A 19,174-nucleotide genomic window follows, 5' to 3' on the forward strand; every position below is an offset into this window, starting at 1 on the left:
TGTGGTGGGGCGGTGGTTACTGCAGGTTGTAGGCTTGTCGGAAGAGATAGGTCTTCAGGTTTCTTTTGAAGGCTTCCATGGTAGGCGAGAGTCTGATATGTTGGGGTAGAGAGTTCCAGAGTAGGGGGGATGCGCGGGAGAAATCTTGTATGCGATTGTGGGAAGAGGAGATAAGAGGGGAGTAGAGAAGGAGATCTTGTGAGGATCGGAGGTTGTGTGCAGGTAACTACCGGGAGACTAGATCACAGATGTATGGAGGAGACAGGTTTGGGATGGCTTTGTATGCCATGGTTAGGGTTTTGAACTGGAGTCTCTGGGCCATGGGGAGCCAGTGAAGGGATTGACAGAGGGGAGAGGCCAGGGAATAGCGGGGGGACAGGTGGATTAGCCGAGCAGCAGAGTTTAGGATAGATTGGAGGGGTGCAAGAGTGTTGGAAGGGAGGCCACAGAGCAGGAGGTTGCAGTAGTCAAGGCGGGAGAAGATGAGGGCATGCACTAGTGTTTTTGCAGAGTGTTTGCTGAGGAATGCACGGATCCGGGAGATATTTTTGAGTTGGAGTCGGCAGGAAGTGGAAAGGGCTTGGATATGTGGTTTGAAGGAGAGATCAGAGTCCAGGGTTACCCCAAGGCAGTGAGCTTGTGGGACTGGGGAGAGTGAACAGCTATTGACGTTGAAGGATAGGTCAGATGGGGGAATTGAATGAGAGAGTGGAAAGATGATGAACTCTGTTTTATCCATGTAAAGTTTTAGAAATCTGGCAGAGAAGAAGGATGAGATGGCGGACAGACATTGTGGGATTTTGATTAGTAGGGAGGTGATATCGGGTCCAGAGAGGTATATCTGTGTGTCATCAGCATAGAAGTGATACTGAAAGCCGTGAGACTCTATGAGCTGTCCCAGGCCAAAGGTGTAGCTGGAGAAGAGCATAGGTCCTAGAACTGAACCTTGGGGGACACCGACAGATAGGGGGCGAGATGAGGAGGTGGTGCGTGAGTGGGAGACGCTGAATGTCCTGTCTGTTAGGTATGAGGAGATCCAAGATAGGGCCAGGTCCGTGATGCCAAGAGATGAGAGAATCTGTAGTAAGAGGGAATGGTCGACTGTGTCGAAGGCAGATGACAGGTCCAGAAGGAGGAGGATGGAGTAGTGTCGCTTGGATTTGTCGGTTAGTAGGTCGTTGGTGACTTTGGTCAGGACAGTTTCAGTCGAGTGATGCAGTCGGAAGCCAGATTGTAGGCGGTCGAAGAGGGAGCAGGAGGAGAGGTGGGAGGACAGTTCAAGGTGGACATGTTGATCTAGTAGTTTTGAGGCATAGGGGAGAAGTGATATGGGGCGGTAGCTAGTCAAGAGAGGATGGGTCAAGGGAGGGCTTTTTGAGGATGGGTGTGATTGAGACATGTTTGAAACATGAGGGGAAGACACCGGTTGTTAGTGACAGGTTGAAGAGGTGGGTTAGGGTTGGGATGAAGACTCTGGTAAGGTTAGGGATGAGGGGGGATGGGATTGGGTCAAGTTCGCAGGTGGTGAGGTGTGATTTGGAGAGTAAAGAGGAGACTTGACCTTCTATAATGGTGGAGAAGTGGGGTTTGGAGGAGGAAGGTTGAGTAAATATGAGGAGGGGTTGTGCGGACTTTAGGCAAAAGCTTTGTCTGATGGTGTCAATCTTCTGCTTGAAGAATGAGGCAAAGTCTTCAGCTGAGATGAGAGAAGAGGGAGGAGGCGATGGGGGACGAAGGAGAGAATTGAAAGTGTTAAATAGCTGTTTAGGGTTGTGGGACGGGGAAGATATGAGAGATGAGAAGTATTTTTGTTTTGTTGCAGTGAGTGTGGACTTGAAAATAGTGAGGGATTGTTTGGATACGATGAAGTGCTCGATGGAGTGAGACCTTTTCCATCTCCGCTCCGCAACCCTGGAGGCCCGTCGCAGTTCTTTAGTAAGTTTGGTGTGCCAGGATTGCCTGTTAATTGTGCGAGCTTTGGTATGTGTGAGAGAGGCGATTGAGTCGAGAGCTGCAGCTATTGTGGTGTTATATAAAGCGGCAGCAGCATCTGCATTGTGTAAGGAATTTATGTCTGTAAGAGGGAGGAGGGATTCAGAGAGTGAGTGGAGGTCAAGGTGTTTGAGGTTTCTGCGAGTGTGTGTAAGTTTGTGGAGTGGGGATTGTGCACCTGGAGAGGAGAGGGTAGAGAATGTGAGGAGGTTATGGTCAGAGAGAGGGAGAGGTGAGTTAGAGAAGTTAGATAGGGAACAGAGGTGGGTGAAGATGAGGTCCAGTGTGTGGCCATCTTTATGAGTAGCTGCAGAAGACCATTGAGCAAGGCCGAAGGAGGAAGTGAGAGATAGGAACTTAGAGACAGACGAGTGGGAAGTGTCAATGGGGATGTTGAAGTCACCCATTATGATAGTGGGGATGTCAGCGGAAAGGAAATGAAGCAGCCAGGTGGTGAAGTGGTCTAAGAAAGTGGTGGCTAGCCCTGGGGGTCGGTAAATGATGGCCAGTTGGAGGTCAGAGGGGGAATAGATGCGCACACAGTGCACCTCAAAAGAGGGGAGTGTAACGGAGGGTGGCAATGGGATTTGGGTGAAAGCGTAGGTATCTGACAGGAGAAAACCTATGCCTCCACCATGTTTGCCGTTAGGGCGGGGGGTGTGGGAAAGGTGGGATCCGCCATACGAAAGTGCAACAGGGGAGGCTGTGTCAAAGGGGGTGAGCCAGGTTTCAGTGATGGCGAGGAAGGAAAGTTTGTTAGTAATGAAAAGGTCGTTCATGTAGGAAAGTTTGTTGCAGATGGAGCGAGAGTTCCATAGAGCTCCTGTTAGCGCAACTGAGGAAGTGGGGACTAGTTGGATGGGTATGAGGTTAGAAGGGTTGCGACAGTTTGTGGAAGGTCGTGGATAGGAGGTAGAAGTAACTGTGGGGATATGGCAAGGAGGACCAGGATTGTATGCAGCAGAATCTCAGTCTCATTGTCACCTATTTGATGTATGCGACATACTCCAAAGACATACTGATAGGGAATTTAAATTGTTGCTGAGTATAGGTTACACAGTAGAAAAGCTGATCTGTTCCCATTAAGATTAACTTTGATGGTAGATGAGAGAGCCCGTTTACATTAAAAAAGCTACATACCTGCTCCATGTCTGATTAGATATGTAAGCCAACAAGAAGCCAAAAATGAAGCCAGCAGCTGGAAATATTGTTCCTAAAATCCACAATTTTGGGTCAATGTTCCATGATCCTTTGTATAGAACTCCACCTACTACAGCTATTAGTACAATAAGGACACCCCCTGTAATGGATCCTACCTGGATGGACAATAGCATTATTTAGTTATATGACATAATGTTATGTGTATTTTTTGTGCAATGCAACTGTATTAAAGAGACAAATTTAGTGCACACAAACAATCAGGATGATCAGCCTAGTCTATCCAAACACTTTGAAATAGAGAGGGGTTAAAGGGGTTCTTCGAGAAATGTGCTAAAATAAATAATATAAATAATACACATTTAAATAATATACACTTTTCTAAATACCATCATTTAGCAAAAAAGGTATGAAAAAAGATGGCAGCTACCATAAATCACACTGCGTGCTAGATTTCAAGACGGGCTGTGTGAAGCATGAAACACGAGACATAGGTCATGTCAGAGCAGCATCCAAGTGGCCTCACATAGTCCTCTATACAGCACAATGGGCTCCAAATAGTCCTCCATGCAGTATACTGGCCCCAACATTGCATTCCATATAGTATAATGGCCCCCACTTTGCCTTCCATAAAGTATAATGGGTCCCAAACTGCATTCCATACTGTATAATGGCCCCCACATTGCATACCATACAGTATAATGGGACTCACATTGACTTCCATACAGTATAATGAGCCCCACTGTCATGCCTGTGTAGCAACTCACTCGGGGAAAATAAGTTATACACTAAAAAACTGCAACTGACCCTGCCGGTTCCCATACAGACTAGATATCCTGACACCGCAGTCACTAGTGGTGCCTGCGTTGCAGTAATAGCCCTAACCACGGACTAGAAAATGGCAACTCGGACCTAACCTGCCTAAATGGCCGTCGAGTTTCTTCACATTTCTCCTAAAGAACTGGAAGGCAGATCAGAGTGTGAATTACCTACAAGAAGAGAAGTGTGCTGAACATAGGAAAGATCCCAGAGTGAGAAAAGTAAATAACAAAATACCAAACAAAGAATAAAGCAAGTACTGTTAACAAATATACTGCCTACTTCCTAATGATAAATAGAAGATGGGTGCAAATTATAGCAAAAAAAACAGCAAAGCGAAAATCCTTAGCTGAAAGCTCACAGACTGGCTCCAAACATCAACAGAATGTCTGAACATCTAAATGAATCTATCACCAGCAGGAACCACTAGCAGGAGGACAGAATATAAAGCTGCACCCAACAGGTGATAGACGGAAAACACCTGTGTTAAGCTGGACAGACTGCAGCCAAAATAGCCAAACCCAAGGTGTGAAAGGTGTGTTTCCCGTGGCTTGGCAGAAAGAGAAGCCCACGACAGAACACAAACTCAAGTGGTCAAATCCAGGAGCATGACACCCACATTGCCTTCCATACAGTATAAGGAGCCCCACAATGTCCTCATTGATTTAAGAAAAAAAAATACTCACCTCTTCTCCTCATTCCCCCACTGCTCTAGTCTTCTCAGCGTGGGTTCTGCAGCTCTGCACTGCTTGGCACAGCAACGTGAGCTGGACTGAGACATCAGATCTCAGACGCTGAGAGAGAATGATGGAGGAGGGGAGGACGGTTCCCTCTTCCATCATTGCTTTCAACTATATTGGCATCCAGGATACCGATACAGTTCAACCTGTGATGACAGGTGAGGGTGAGAGCGGTGGCACCCAGACTCATAGGCCCTATAGCTGCCCCATGGTCTGCCACCATTGGCTGTATGCCACTGCTCATGATGCCATTATAAAGCCATAGACAGCAGTATTGCTCTCTAAAACATATGCTAGTCCTAATCTGTCTCTTTTACAGTGCCTTGAAAAAGTATTCATACAATGTGAACTTTTCCACATTTTTCACGTCACACCCACAAACTTAAGTGTATTTGATTTGAATTTTATGTGATACACCAACACTAAATAGCATAGTATTCAGCCCCCCTGAGTCAATACCTTGTAGGATCACCTTTCACTGCAATTACTGCTGCAAGTCGTTTGCGGTATGTCTCTACCAGCTTTGCACATCTAGAGGCTGAAATTTTTGCCCATTCTCCTTTGCAAACCAACACTAGCTTAGTGAGATTGGATGGAGGCGTCTGTGAACAGGAATTTTCAAGTCTTGTCACAGATTCTCTATGGGATTCTGGACTGTGACTGGGCCATTCACACACATGAATATGTTTTGATCTAAACAACTCCACTGTAATCTGGCAGTATGTTTAGGGTTGTTGTCCTGCTGGAAGGTAAACCTATGCCCCAGTCTCAAGTCTTTTGCAGCTTCTAACAGGTTTTCCTCCAGGATTGCCCTGCATTTAGCTCCATCTAACTTCCAATCAACTCTGACCAGCTTTCCTGTCCCTGTTGAAGAAAAGCATCCCCACAGCTTGATGCTGCCACAACCATGTGTGGGATGGTGTTTTTAGGGTGATGTCTCACTTGACCAGAGAACCTTCTTCCACATGCCAGCTGTGCATGGCCTTTTGTAAACTGCAAAATGGTCTTTTCATGGCTTGCTTTCAAAAATGTATTTCTTCTTGCCACCCTTCAAATAAATGCAAGTTCTCTAAGCAGGAACCTAAGTTTTCAGACTGGATTCACACGTAGCATTTAGGTGCATTTTTATAGAGACCAGATATTTGCTTTCAAGCAATAGAAAAATATAAACCCCTCTATACACAGAGATTCACAATTTACGAATGTGTATTATGACCAATCTATAACATTTGACTTTTCTCACAAAATAGTCACAAAATATATCACAGCAATTAAAGAAGTATGCACATTTTTTGTCTTTAGTAGAGCGCCATTTCTCTGCCTCCTAAATTCATGTTGGCCTGATGGCTGTTGTACTTTTTACATTGTCCAAAAAGAAGGTGTGCTCTTGCTGAAAGGGGTGTGTGAATACAATTGACTGTCTTAAAATATGACTAACTTATCAAACAGCATGAACCACTATGATAAATCTGGAGCATTTTAAGACTGTCAAGTAAACATTGCATTGTCTAAGGTCCCCTTCACATGTTCTCATGCCGATGACCGTAAAAATCAGACGAGTGCTATCCATCATTCATTTTGACGAATAGCACTTGACCCGTGTTATTCTCTGGGGCCGTGCACTTGTCTGGGTTTTTCCTTGGACTGAGTGGTCCAAGGAAAAAATTGCAGCATGCACAAATTGCTTCTGATTATCGGATGGCTTTCGACCATTCATGTATATGGGCCCGTGGAAAAAATCGGACCACACTCTAATAACATCTGAGTACGGTCCAGTTTTCACGGACTGACAGAATGGAGAAGAGGGAGACTTTCAGTTTTATTCTCCTAATCCAACAAAAATTCTAATCACATTCTGATCAGAATTTGATCAGACCGTGATTTGCATGATAGGTCCGATTTTCTCGGATGAGCGAAAAACGGTCATGTGACTGTAGCCTAATTGAAATCTGTCTAGCCTAAGTTTAAGTTACAGTTTATTTTGCCAAGGCTAGCTACACTCTGGAGGTATGCACCCGACAGTGGACACAGTCAGAATTGATGCATGGGTATCTGTCTACTCCTCACATATTCTGCAGGCTAAATGCATAGAAGCATAATGCACTCAGCATTACATTGTGTCGGAAACCTGCACCAAAATGCCTGTTAGGCCGCTCATCTTTTATGGTAAGGCAAAGGCCTTTTCAATGAAGTCATAATTAATAAAGCATGAAAAGTGTCTAAAACACATAATAAATATGGTGTATGTCATGAAAGACTGCTTTTTGGAACAAAAAACACGATAATTCTTTTGTGTTTAGCTTGATACATACTGTATGTCCAACTGTGTGCACATGGCACATTACTAATCATAACACAACAGATCATTTGAAAAATCTAAAATGGTCACTTGCTCAGCAACGACGCATCCTAAGACTCTTATTCATTTTTATGATTGTACAGCTGAATGTTTCTAAAAGACCTGAATCCACAATTGACTTCTGTGATATGCTCCAGTACAAACACAGTCATTTCAAATGACTGTGGGCATAACTTCTGGTTAACTTTGTAATAAACTTCAATGCCTGTTTTTTTTTTTTTTTGGGGGGGGGGGGTGATTCTGGAATTAGTTTTATTTGTGAGCAGGATATATATTTTTTTGTAATATGTAGAAAACTGTTTTTTACTTGCCTTGAGGATTATCTTAGCTGCTCGTGGCCATTTGTAATTAACAAACATTCCAATTCCAACTGGAACAACAAGAGTAACTAAAGAAATACCTGCAAGAAATGATGTGGTTAATGTCTTACTGTCAGAATAACTACCTGTAAATTAAACATTTGTCTATAAAATGTTACGCCCACTCAAAGGAAAAAAATGATTATTCGATTTTCAATGAAAAACAACTGTTTCCCCAATAAAATAAAGTACTTTCTTAATGAGTAATTTGAAAGCCACAGTGGCTACTGGTCGTATTGTATAGCATTGCTGGAGGCATTCATGCCAAAAGAAAACATTTACAATTACCAAACACGGGGAATGGACATTTCACCTGTACATGGTAATACAACCCCTGGCAAAAATTATGGAATCACCGGACTCGGAGGATGTTCATTCAGGTATTTAATGTTGTTGAAAAAAAGCAGATCACAGACATGGCACAAAACTAAAGTCATTTCAAATAGCAACTTTAGGGCTTTAAGAAACACTAAAAGAAATCAAGATAAAAAATGTGGTACTCAGTAAGGGTAATTTTTTTCAGACCAAGCAGAGGGAAAAAATTATGGAATCACTCAATTCTGAGGAAAAAATTGTGGAATCATGAAAAACAAACACACAAAAGAACACTCCAATACATCACTAGTATTTTGTTGCACCACCTCTGGCTTTATTAACAGATTGCAGTCTCTGAGGCATGGACTTAATGAGTGACAAACAGTACTCTTCATCAATCTGGCTCCAACTTTCTCTGATTGCTGTTGCCAGGTCAGCTTTGCAGGTTGGAGCCTTGTCATGGACCATTTTATTCAAATTCCACCAAAGATTTTCAATTGGATTGAGATCCAGACTATTTGCTAGCCATGACATTGACCTTATGTGTCTTCTTTCAAGGAATTTTTTCACAGTTTTTGCTCTATGGCAGGATGCATTATCATCTTGAAAAATGATGGGATAAGAAAACTGTCCAAAATATCAATGTAAACTTGGGCATTTATTGAAGATGTAATGACAGCCATCTCCCCAGTGCCTTTACCTGACATGCAGCCCCATATCATTAATGACTATGGAAATTTGCATGTTCTCTTCATGCAGTCATCTTTATAAATCTCATTGGAACGGCACCAAGCAAAAGTTGCAGCATCATCACCTTGCCCAATTCAGATTCGCGATTCATCACTGAATATGACTTTCATCCAGTCATCCACAGTCCACAATTGCTTTTCCTTAGCCCATTGTAACCATGTTTTTTTCTGATTAGGTGTTAATGATGGCTTATGTTTAGCTTTTCTGTATGTAAATCCCATTTCCTTTAGGTGGTTTCTTACAGTTCGGTCACAGACATTGACTCCAGTTTCCTCCCATTAGTTCCTCATTTGTTTTATTGTGCATTTCCTGTTTTGGAGACATATTGCTTTAAGTCTTGACTCTTTGATGTCCTCCTTGGTCGACCAGTATGTTTGCCTTTAACAACCTTCCCATGTTGTTTGTATTTGGTCCAGATTTTAGACACAGCTGACTGTGAACAACCAACATCTTTTGCAACATTGCGCGATGATTTACCTTCTTTTAAGAGTTTGATAATACTCTCCTTTGTTTCAATTGACATCATGTTGGAGCCATGATTCATGTCAGTCCACTTGGTGCAACAGCTCTCCAAGGTGTGATCACTCCTTTTTAGATGCAGACTAACGAGCAGATCTAATTTGATGCAGGTGTTAGTTTTGGAAATGAAAATTTACAGGGTGATTCCATAATTTTTTCCTCAGACTTGAGTGATTCCATAATTTTTTCCCTCTGCTTGGTCTGAAAAAAGTTACCCTTACTGAGTACCACATTTTAAATCTTGATTTCTTTTAGTGTTTCTTAAAGCCCTAAAGTTGCCATTTCAAATGACTTAAGTTTTGGGTCATGTCTGTTACGCTCGCGCCCGGACTGACTGGCGTGAGCGTGATTAGTGATCCCACTGTACCATGAACTGAGGAGTGCATGGAGGGGTGTAACTAAGTATCAACCCGATCCAACCAAGGTCGCACGGCGGCTCAGTCGACTTTTTGAACCAGGGAGGAACCGAGCAGAGGGACCAGGTGCTACTCCAGGTCAGACCCCAGTCACAGCTGTTGACCCACACCGGGGACTGCAGGAACAGGCAGGTTAGACTGGCATGTAGACAGGTGGGTACTGGCAAACATGGCTAGTATGCAGACAGGTGGATATTGACAGGCACAGCTGGTATGCAGACAGGTGGGCACTGGCAGGCACGGCTGGCATGCAGACAGATGGACACAGGCAGGCACGGCTGACATGTAGAGAGGCGGGTACTGGCAGGTAGAAACACAGGCAGGATAGGGACTAGTACAGACTGGGATACAGGAACGGAGCCGCAGGTGCGGTAGACAAGCAGGGCAGAGCAAAACCCGCAGATGCGGTGAACAAGCAAAGCAGAGCAAAACCGCAGCTGCGGTGAGCAAGCAAAGCAGAGCAAAACCGCAGATGCAGTGAACAAGCAAAGCAGAGCAAAACCGCAGATGCGGTAGACAAGCAAAGCAGAGCAAAACCCGCAGATGTGGTAGACAAGCAAAGCAGAGCAAAACCCGCAGATGCGGTGAACAAGCAAAGCAGAGCAAAACCGCAGATGCGGTGAGCTAGCAAAGCAGAGTAAAACCCGCAGATGCGGTGAACAAGCAAAGCAGAGCAAAACCCGCAGATGCGGTAGACAAGTAAAGCAGAGCAAAACCCGCAGATGCGGTGAACAACAAAGCAGAGCAAAACCGCAGATGCGGTAGACAAGCAAATCAGAGCAAAACCCGCAGATGCGGTGAACAAGCAAAGCAGAGCAAAACCGCAGATGCGGTGAACAAGCAAAGCAGAGCAAAACCAGCAGATATGGTGAACAAGCAAAGCAGAGCAAAACCGCAGATGCGGTGAACAAGCAAAGCAGAGCAAAAGAGCCGATGCGGTGAGCTAGCAAAGCAGAGCAAAACACGCAGATGCGGTTAACAGGCAAAGCAGAGCAAAACCGCAGATGCAGTGAGCAAGCAGAGCAAAGCAAAACCCACAGATGCGGTAGACAGGACACGGCTCCGTTCACATGGAACAGACTGGAAAACACAAGAAGATAGCTGGAACACAGGAGATAGATACAGAGGGAGGGAAACCGAATGAGCAGAACCAGATACACACAAGGTACTTACAATGAAGTAGCGAGTGGACACAAGACTCATAAACACAAGCACAGAGACAATGAGTTGGAGTTAGGTGCAGGTTCAGATACTGCAGGAAAGAAGGAAGATACAGACATAGAGACAAACAAGTAACGGACTAGGACACTGTTCAGACAGGATCTGAACCAGGAACAAGATACAGGAACGAGCCTGGGAACTCAGCCCCCAGGGTGGCAGAAACAGACTAGATACTGGACAGGACCTGGCAACTCAGTTGCAAAGACAAACTGAGTGAAGGTGTTGCTCAGGCCCCTTCTACTGGGTGGAGGGAGTTTAAGTATCCAGTGACTCACAGCAATAGGCAGGGGACGCATTAGGACTGCGCACACAGTAGCTATAAGAAACACGCAGAAAGCCGCACCGACGCCCTAAGCAATCAGACAAGAGACATGGACACAGCAGGAACTGAAACAAAGAGTGCAGCATGGACTGACAGGTAAGATCGTGGTCTTGCATGGTGGGAGGTGGTGCACCATGCAAGCACGCCGCCAGGAATGTTACAGTACCCCCCCCTTTACGCCCCCTCTTCCTCTAGCCAGCAAGGTTTTTCTGCAAAGAATTTGGAGACCGATCCTTCTCCTCAAGAAGATTTCCTCTTCTGCCCACTAGAGGGAACAAAGCAGGTCTCATCATCTTGGTAACTAGGATGTTTCCTTCCATTGGGCCATCCTCAGCAACAGATGAAGTGGGCGAGGTACCAGGAACAGGACACAGGAAAGTCTCTCTCCACTTATTAATAGCGGGTAGCAACCCAAATGATTCACGGGACAACTGGAAATCCTCCACCGGGTTGGAGGGGTGCAAAGACTTGGGGAAAACCACCGCCTTGACGTGCACTTTGCCAAGCTTACTGGATGAAATGGGCGAAGTACCAGGTACAGAGTGCAGAAAAGTCTCTTTACATTTGTTATCATCGGGGAGTACCCCAAAGGATTCACGGGACAACTGGAGGTCCTCCACCAGGTTGGAGGGATGCAGAGACTCGGGGTTAACCACCGCTTTGACGTACACTTTGTCAAGCTTATTGGATGAAGTGGGCGAAGTACCAGGTACAGGGTGCAGAAAAGTCTCTCTCCATTTGTTATCAGGTAGCACCCCGGGGGATTCAGGAGACAACTGGAAGTCCTCCGTCTGGTTGGAGGGGTGCAGAGACTTGGAGGTAGCCACCGCCTTGATGGACTTATTGCCAGATTTGTTACAGATGGAGGATCCTTGATTAGGGACCAACTTCAGTCTGGTTTCTGAGATGACATGTTTGCGAGGCGGTGCGGTGCCTAAAGCCAGATCATTTGTACAATCATCGAGACTGTGTGGGAACAATGCCTCCGCCTCCCTTCCTTTGGAGACTTCAGTGCACAGCGAGTCAGTGACTAGCAGATCTGGTGAAGAAGAAGAAGAAACTGCTAACTGTCCTGAAGATATGGGGACTGGACACCTTTTGCACCTCAGCAGTCCCCCAGGAAACACCATACAGGATCTCCAGACCTGAGCGGGCACTAGATCTCTCAGCTCTGGACGACCTGTGGGTAAACCAGACAGCACCTGGAATGTGAACTTCTTCATGTGTAATGCTCCAATCTGGAGCTTAATTTGTACAGACCTATTTTGACTGTTTCTGAGTAGGGCTCGTCCTTCTGCTGACAATGCCCAAACCGGCTACTGGAGTTGTCGGACGGGAATCAGACACCGACTTGTCAAGGCTATAAGCCTGAAACTTCCAGTTAATCCGAGTCCTTCACTTGCCACGGAGACAGTCATGGTCATCTGTGGAGAGGAAACACTAACGCCAAGGGCAGCCTCTCCTACAGGCCTAATGTCTTGGGATTCTCCAACTTTCGCTGGACAAAGACAGTCAGGGGGTCCCAAACAACCGCAGCGGGACTTCAATCCAATTTTGTGACTGAGTTCTGGCCTCTGGTTTGCCTGACGAACATAGTCATCCTTCATGGATTCTGTGCGGAGAGCTGCCTCTACAGGCTGGGGAACAGGAGGTCTTTGGCAGGACAGACGCTGGAGTGACGGTTTACCTCTACACCTTGCACGTCTGGACTGCCTCTTGAGGTTGGGAAGGAAAGTATTTTGTGGAGCATTGTCATCCTGTGTGGATTCTGTGTGGGCAGCAGTCTGTTCAGGCTGGAGAACTGGTAGGCTACCTACACACATTACCCATCGGGGCTGCTCTGGGATACTGGGAAGGGAAGCTTTAGCAGAAGCCTCAGGGTTAGGGTCATCGAAGACCATTAGAAAGGCCACCAGGAAGTCCTGCAAGTGAGAGACGATAGGATCCCATGCTTCCCATAGGGGGGTGATCCATTTCAAGGCATCACCCGCTAGGTAGGACATCATGAATGCTACTTTAACCCGATCAGTAGAAAAATAGTGAGCATAGAATTTGAAATGCAGCATGCATTGCTCCACAAATGCACGGCTTCGTTTTGGATCCCAATAGTACCGTGGTGGATCTGCAGGAACGAGTGCTGATAGATCCATTTGGGCTGGTGCGTAAATCGCCTGGGCCACAGCTTGAGAAAATTTTTTTTCTTTGTGCACGTATTCGCCAGACAAGGATTCAAAATGTCTCTGAGAGCGAAGGGCCGTGGGGCTCAACGGGAACCATGGCCTGAGCAAACCAGGGAGGAACCGAGCAGAGGGACCAGATGCTACTCCAGGTCAGACCCCGGTCACAGCTGTTGACCCACACCGGGGAATGCAGGAACAGGCAGGTTAGACTGGCATGTAGACAGGTGGGTACTGGCAAACACGGCTGGTATGCAGACAAGTGGATATTGATAGGCACATCTGGTATGCAGACAGGTGGGCACTGGCAGGTGTTATGATCTGCAACATAAACTAAGGAAAGAAAGGGGAAAGCTGTCCCTACAGTAAGACTAAGCTGAATCCATACGATGTAGCGGGCAGCCTGTTCTTTGTGAACAGACCCGCCTTCGTCCTCGGCTAGTCTGAACGGAGACCTATAGAATAAAGGGAGGGGTCCCTAAAAGAACTAAGGACTGGGACAAAAATGGGACACCTCCTAACAGAACTTGTTGCAGAGCAAAAGACAAACAGACAAAAAGTACTAGAGGTCCCAGAGGACCAAGCGAACTAGACAGAGATAGGCACTGAAGTACCTGGCTAGAGAGACAGGCAAAAAACACTGAAGTCCAGCAAAGCCAGAAGGGCGGAGCTGGAATATATAGGCAGCTGGTAACGTGACCGCAAAACACAAGATTGCAAAAACTAAACAGGAGGGTTCTAACAGTACCCCCTCTTCTATAAGGATCCTCCGGATCCTCCAGGCCCAGGCCTATCCGGAAACCTCCTGTGGAAAGCTTTAACAAGCCTAGGAGCAGAGACATCATCCGTCCTTACCCAGGAGTTGTCTTCGGGACCGAAACCCTTCCAGGAGACAAGATACTGTAATTTCCCTCTATGCCATCTTGAATTGAAAATACGAGAAATTTCATATTCACCGTCTTCCACCACAGGAGGAACTGTGACAGTGGCGTCCCTATTAGAAACGTCAGCCTTTTTCAACAAGGAAACATGAAACACAGGATTAATCTTCCAGGAAGTAGGGACATCCAACCTGACAGCAGATGGGTTAACAACCTGAAGCACTTTAAATGGACCCGCAAACTTAGGACCCAGTTTTTTAGAGGGAATCCTCAACCGCAGGTTCTTCGAGGACAACCAAACTGTCACAAAAAGCACGCCAAAAGCGAGCCACAAACTGAGGTCCTCTATCAGAAACAATATCCGTGGGGACGCCATGGAGCTTGACAACCTCCTTAACAAACGCCTTAGCCAGTGTCTTGGCGCAGGGCAACTTAATGAATGGAACCAAATGACACATCTTACTAAAACGGTCCACGACCACCCAGATGACAGTAAAACCCTCAGACACAGGAAGATCAGTAATAAAATCCATAGTGAGATGCGTCCAAGGCGCACTAGGAACCTCCAGAGGGCAAAGCAACCCCGCAGCAGGAGTATGTGAAGCCTTTGACCTAGCACACACAGTACACTGACGCACCCACTTGATGACTTCCTTCTGCCATCCAGGCCACCAAAAACTGCGACTGATAAGTCTCTTAGTCTCCGAAACTCCTGGTTGTCCTGCCAACCGAGACTCATGACACTCCACAAACAAATCTCTCCTAAAGGCTCTAGGCACGAACAACCTCCCATGGGGAGTGTTAGATGGAACATCATCTTGAGCATTCCGAATCCCATTCTCCAAATCAGAGTCCAATGCTGCCACCACAACTTCTTTCTGCAAAATGCTCTCCTCCTCCTCGGCACCGACCGTAGGAGAGAAGCTGCGAGATAAAGCATCGGCTTTAACATTCTTAGCACCAGGGATATAGGTTACAGAAAAATGAAACCGAGAAAAAAAAAAGTGTCCACCTAGCTTGACGGGCATTCAATCGCTTGGCAGCAACCTGATAGATCAAATTCTTATGATCTGTGAAAACCTGAATAGGAAATCTAGCGACTTCCAAAAAATAAAGCCAATGTTCAAACGCAAGTTTAATAGCCAGCAACTCCCGATTTCCAACATCATAATTCAGTTCGGTTTCCGAAAATTTTTTCTAAAAGAAGGTACAAGGATGTACTCCACCCTTGTTCTCTTGAGACAAAACTGCTCCGACCCCCACTGATGAAGCATCGACCTAGACAAAAAAAGGCTTGGTCTCATCAGGCTGCATAAGGATAGGGGCAGAACTGAACCTCTCTTTGAGATACTCAAACGCTTCAATAGCCTCAGTAGTCCACTGGGCCGTATTCGCACTTTTCCTGGTGAGATCGGTTAGAGGTTTAACAATTACAGAAAAATTCTTAATGAATTTCCTGTAATAATTGGCAAAACCCAAAAATCTCTGTATAGATTTCAAACCAACAGGCCTAGGCCATTCCTGCACAGCCTGAACCTTCACAGGGTCCATCTCAAAGCCCTCGCTGGAGACAATGTAGCCCAAAAAACTTATTTTCTAAACAGCGAACTCACATTTCTTCAGCTTAGCAAGAGTGAATTATCACTCAATAACTGCAAAACTTCACGTACACTCTGCCAATGGGACTCTAGATCTGGTGAATAAATCAAAATGTCATCCAAATGCACAACCACATTCTTACCAATCAAAGGTCTCAGGATGTCATTAATAAGGTTCTGAAAAAATGCAAGTGCATTGGTAAGACCGAAAGGCATCACCAGATTCTCAAAATGACCTACCGGAGTGTTAAAGGCAGTTTTCCATTCATCACCCCCCTTCACACATAACAAATTGTATGCCCCTCGGAGATCAATTTTTGACAACCACTTGGCTCCCACTAACTGGTTAAACAAGTCAGGAATTAACGGCAATGGGTAGGAATTGCGTACAGTAATCTTATTAATTTCACGAAAATCCAGACATGGACGTAAACCGCCGTCCTTTTTTTAACAAAGAAGAATCCGACTGCCACAGGCGACTTAGAAGGTCTAATGTGACCAGCAGCCAGGCTAGTCTCTATGTACTCCTCTAAGGCCTTTCTTTCAGGGATAGTCAGATTAAACAAGCGACTTTTGGGTAGAGTTGCACCCGGAACAAACTCAATGGCGCAATCATAATCTCTATGAGGAGATAAAACTTGCGACTCCTCCTCCGAAAAAACCCTACAAAAATCTTGAATAGGTACTGGTAATTCCCCTTTTTCTACAGCCGCAATGCGACCATTACAACATTTATCATAGCACTTCGGACTCCAAGACTTAATCACATTAGTAGACCAGTCCAATAACGGATTGTGCAGTTTTAACCAAGGCAATCCTAGAACAACTGGAGAGGGCAAATTATCCAAAACAACCAAGTCCAAAATTTCTTGGTGAACACCATTGATAGTGAGAGGAAATGCAGCAGTCTTGTGAGTTATACATTTCAAAGGAGTGTTATCAATTGCAACCACAGAAATAGGAGATGACAAAGGTTTGGATTTCAATTTAAGTTTTTCCAAAAACCCTTTATCAATCACATTAAGTGTTGAACCACAAACCACAAAAACCTGAAATTCAATCAAATCTCCCTGCAGAGCAGTACTCCCAGAAAGAAACACTCCTGCAGAGCGTAAACAAGCTATACGGGCGTAACTGACCTTTTTTTTTTCTTTACTTAAACGACGCTCACAATACTTAATCAAATGATCAGCTTTACCACAATGAAGACACAAACCTTCGGCGAATCTCCGATCTCTTTCTTGAGAGCGGAGTGACATCGCCCCAACCTCCATTGGTTCTCCGCTGTCAGAGCAGATTTTCTGGAAACTAGGACCTGAAGTTGCAGGAGGTTTTACATCATCGACCCTGGACCTTATTCTCCTGTCCACACAAACAGGTAACTGCATAGCTTCCTGCAGAGTCTCAGGTGCAGGGAATGCAATTAGCAAATCCTTAACCCTTTCACTCACACCAGCAAGAAATAAACATTTCAACGCCGAATCATTCCATTTAACTTCTGAGGCCCATCCACTGAAGTGTGTGCAATAAATTTCAACATCATCTGACCCCTGATTCAAACGTCTAAGTTCTGATTGAGCAGATGAGAATCGATCAGGATCGTCATATAATAGCCCCATAGCAGAAAAAAATTCTTCAACAGAACTTAAACACGGATCATTAGGTTAGAGAGAAAAGGCCCACCCCTGTGGTTCATTGCGCAAAAGTGACATAATAAAACCAATGTGCTGTGATTCATTCCCAGAGGACCTCGGTCTTAAACGAAAATATAACAAGCAAGCATTTTTAAAGGAAAAAAAATCTTGCTGTTTACCATAAAAAACATCAGGCAGTCCTACCTTTGGTTCGACAAAATGCGCTCCAGGACAGCTACTCACGTGTTGCTGAAGCTCGGCCACCTCCAGAGACAATCCCTGCAGGCGTTGAGCCTACTCCTGGACGGAAACCATACTGATCCCCGAATTTCTTTCCTTTTAGTTTTTTTTGGGCTGGACAAGGATTCAAAATGTCTCTGAGAGCGAAGGGCCGTGGGGCTCAATGGGAACCATGGCCTGAGCAAACCAGGGAGGAACCAAGCAGAGGGACCAGATGCTACTCCAGGTCAGACCCCGGTCACAGCTGTTGACCCACACCGGGGAATGCAGGAACAGGCAGGTTAGACTGGCATGTAGACAGGTGGGTACTGGCAAACACGGCTGGTATGCAGACCGGTGGATATTGACAGGCACATCTGGTATGCAGACAGGTGGGCACTGGCAGGTGTTATGATCTGCAACATAAACTAAGGAAAGAAAGGGGAAAGCTGTCCCTACAGTAAGACTAAGCTGAATCCCTACGATATAGCGGGCAGCCTGTTCCTTGTGAACAGACCCACCTTCGTCCTCGGCTAGGCTGAACGGAGACCTATAGAATAAAGGGAGGGGTCCCTAAAAGAACTAAGGACTGGGACAAAAATGGGACACCTCTTAACAAGTTGTTGCAGAGCAAAAGACAAACAGACAAAAAGTACTAGAGGTCCCAGAGGACCAAGCGAACTAGACAGAGATAGGCACCGAAGTACCTGGCTAGAGAGACAGGCAAAAAACACTGAAGTCCAGCAAAGCCAGAAGGGCGGAGCTGGAATATATAGGCAGCTGGTAACGTGACCGCAAAACACAAGATAGCAAAAACTAACAGGAGGGCTCTAACAGCAGGCACGGCTGGCATGCAGACAGGTGGGCACAGGCAGGCACGGCTGACATGCAGAGAGGCGGGTACTGGCAGGTAGAAACGCAGGCAGAATAGGGACCAGTACAGACTGGGATACAGGAACGGAGCCGCAGGTGCGGTAGACAAGCAAAGCAGAGCAAAACCAGCAGATGCGGTGAACAAGCAAAGCAGAGCAAAACCGCAGATGCGGTGAACAAGCAAGGCAGAGCAAAACCCGCAGATGCGGTGAACCAGCAAAGCAGATCAAAACCGCAGATGCTGTGAACAAGCACAGCAGAGCAAAACCGCCGGTGCGGTGAGCAAGCAGAGCAAAAGAAAACCCGCAGATGCGGTAGACAGGACAGGACTCTCTTGACATGGAACAGACTGGAAAACAAAAGAAGATAGCTGGAACACAGGAGATAGATACAGAGGGAGGGAAACAGAATGAGCAGAACCAGATACACACAAGGTACTTACAATGAAGTAGCGAGTGGACACAAGACTCACAAACAGAAGTACAGAGACAACGAGTTGGAGTTAGGTGCAGGTTCAGATACTGCAGGAAAGAAGGAAGATACAGACATAGAGACAAACAAGTAACAGACTAGGTCACTGTTCAGACAGGCTCTGAACCAGGAACAAGATACAGGAACGAGCCTGGGAACTCAGCCCCCAGGGTGGCGGAAAGTGACTAAAGTCACAAGTACAGGTAAAAGGCCTGGGCATACAGCCCCCAGGTTGGCAGAAACATACTAGATACAGGACAGGACCTGGCAACTCAGTTGCAAAGACAAACTGAGTGAAGGTGTTGCTCAGGCCCCTCCTACTGGGTGGAGGGAGTTTAAGTATCCAGTGAC

At 45.8% G+C, this 19,174-nt stretch overlaps 1 protein-coding gene across 1 annotated transcript in view; it reads right to left on the minus strand.

The window, feature by feature from the left end:
* Positions 1-19,174, minus strand: part of LOC141251739 (ileal sodium/bile acid cotransporter-like) — a 43,114-nt gene that overhangs the window by 18,443 nt on the left and 5,497 nt on the right. The window contains exons 3-4 of the mRNA XM_073670415.1: positions 7,380-7,468; positions 3,133-3,308 (exon numbers count right to left, since the gene is read on the minus strand). Of these exons, the coding sequence (XP_073526516.1) occupies positions 3,133-3,308; positions 7,380-7,468 (265 nt within the window). The remainder of the gene's footprint in view (positions 1-3,132; positions 3,309-7,379; positions 7,469-19,174) is intronic.

This window comes from Phyllobates terribilis, unplaced genomic scaffold (assembly GCF_046119375.1).
Source record: "Phyllobates terribilis strain yellow unplaced genomic scaffold, ASM4611937v1 Scaffold_2__4_contigs__length_985480577, whole genome shotgun sequence".
Classification (NCBI taxonomy): domain Eukaryota; kingdom Metazoa; phylum Chordata; class Amphibia; order Anura; family Dendrobatidae; genus Phyllobates; species Phyllobates terribilis.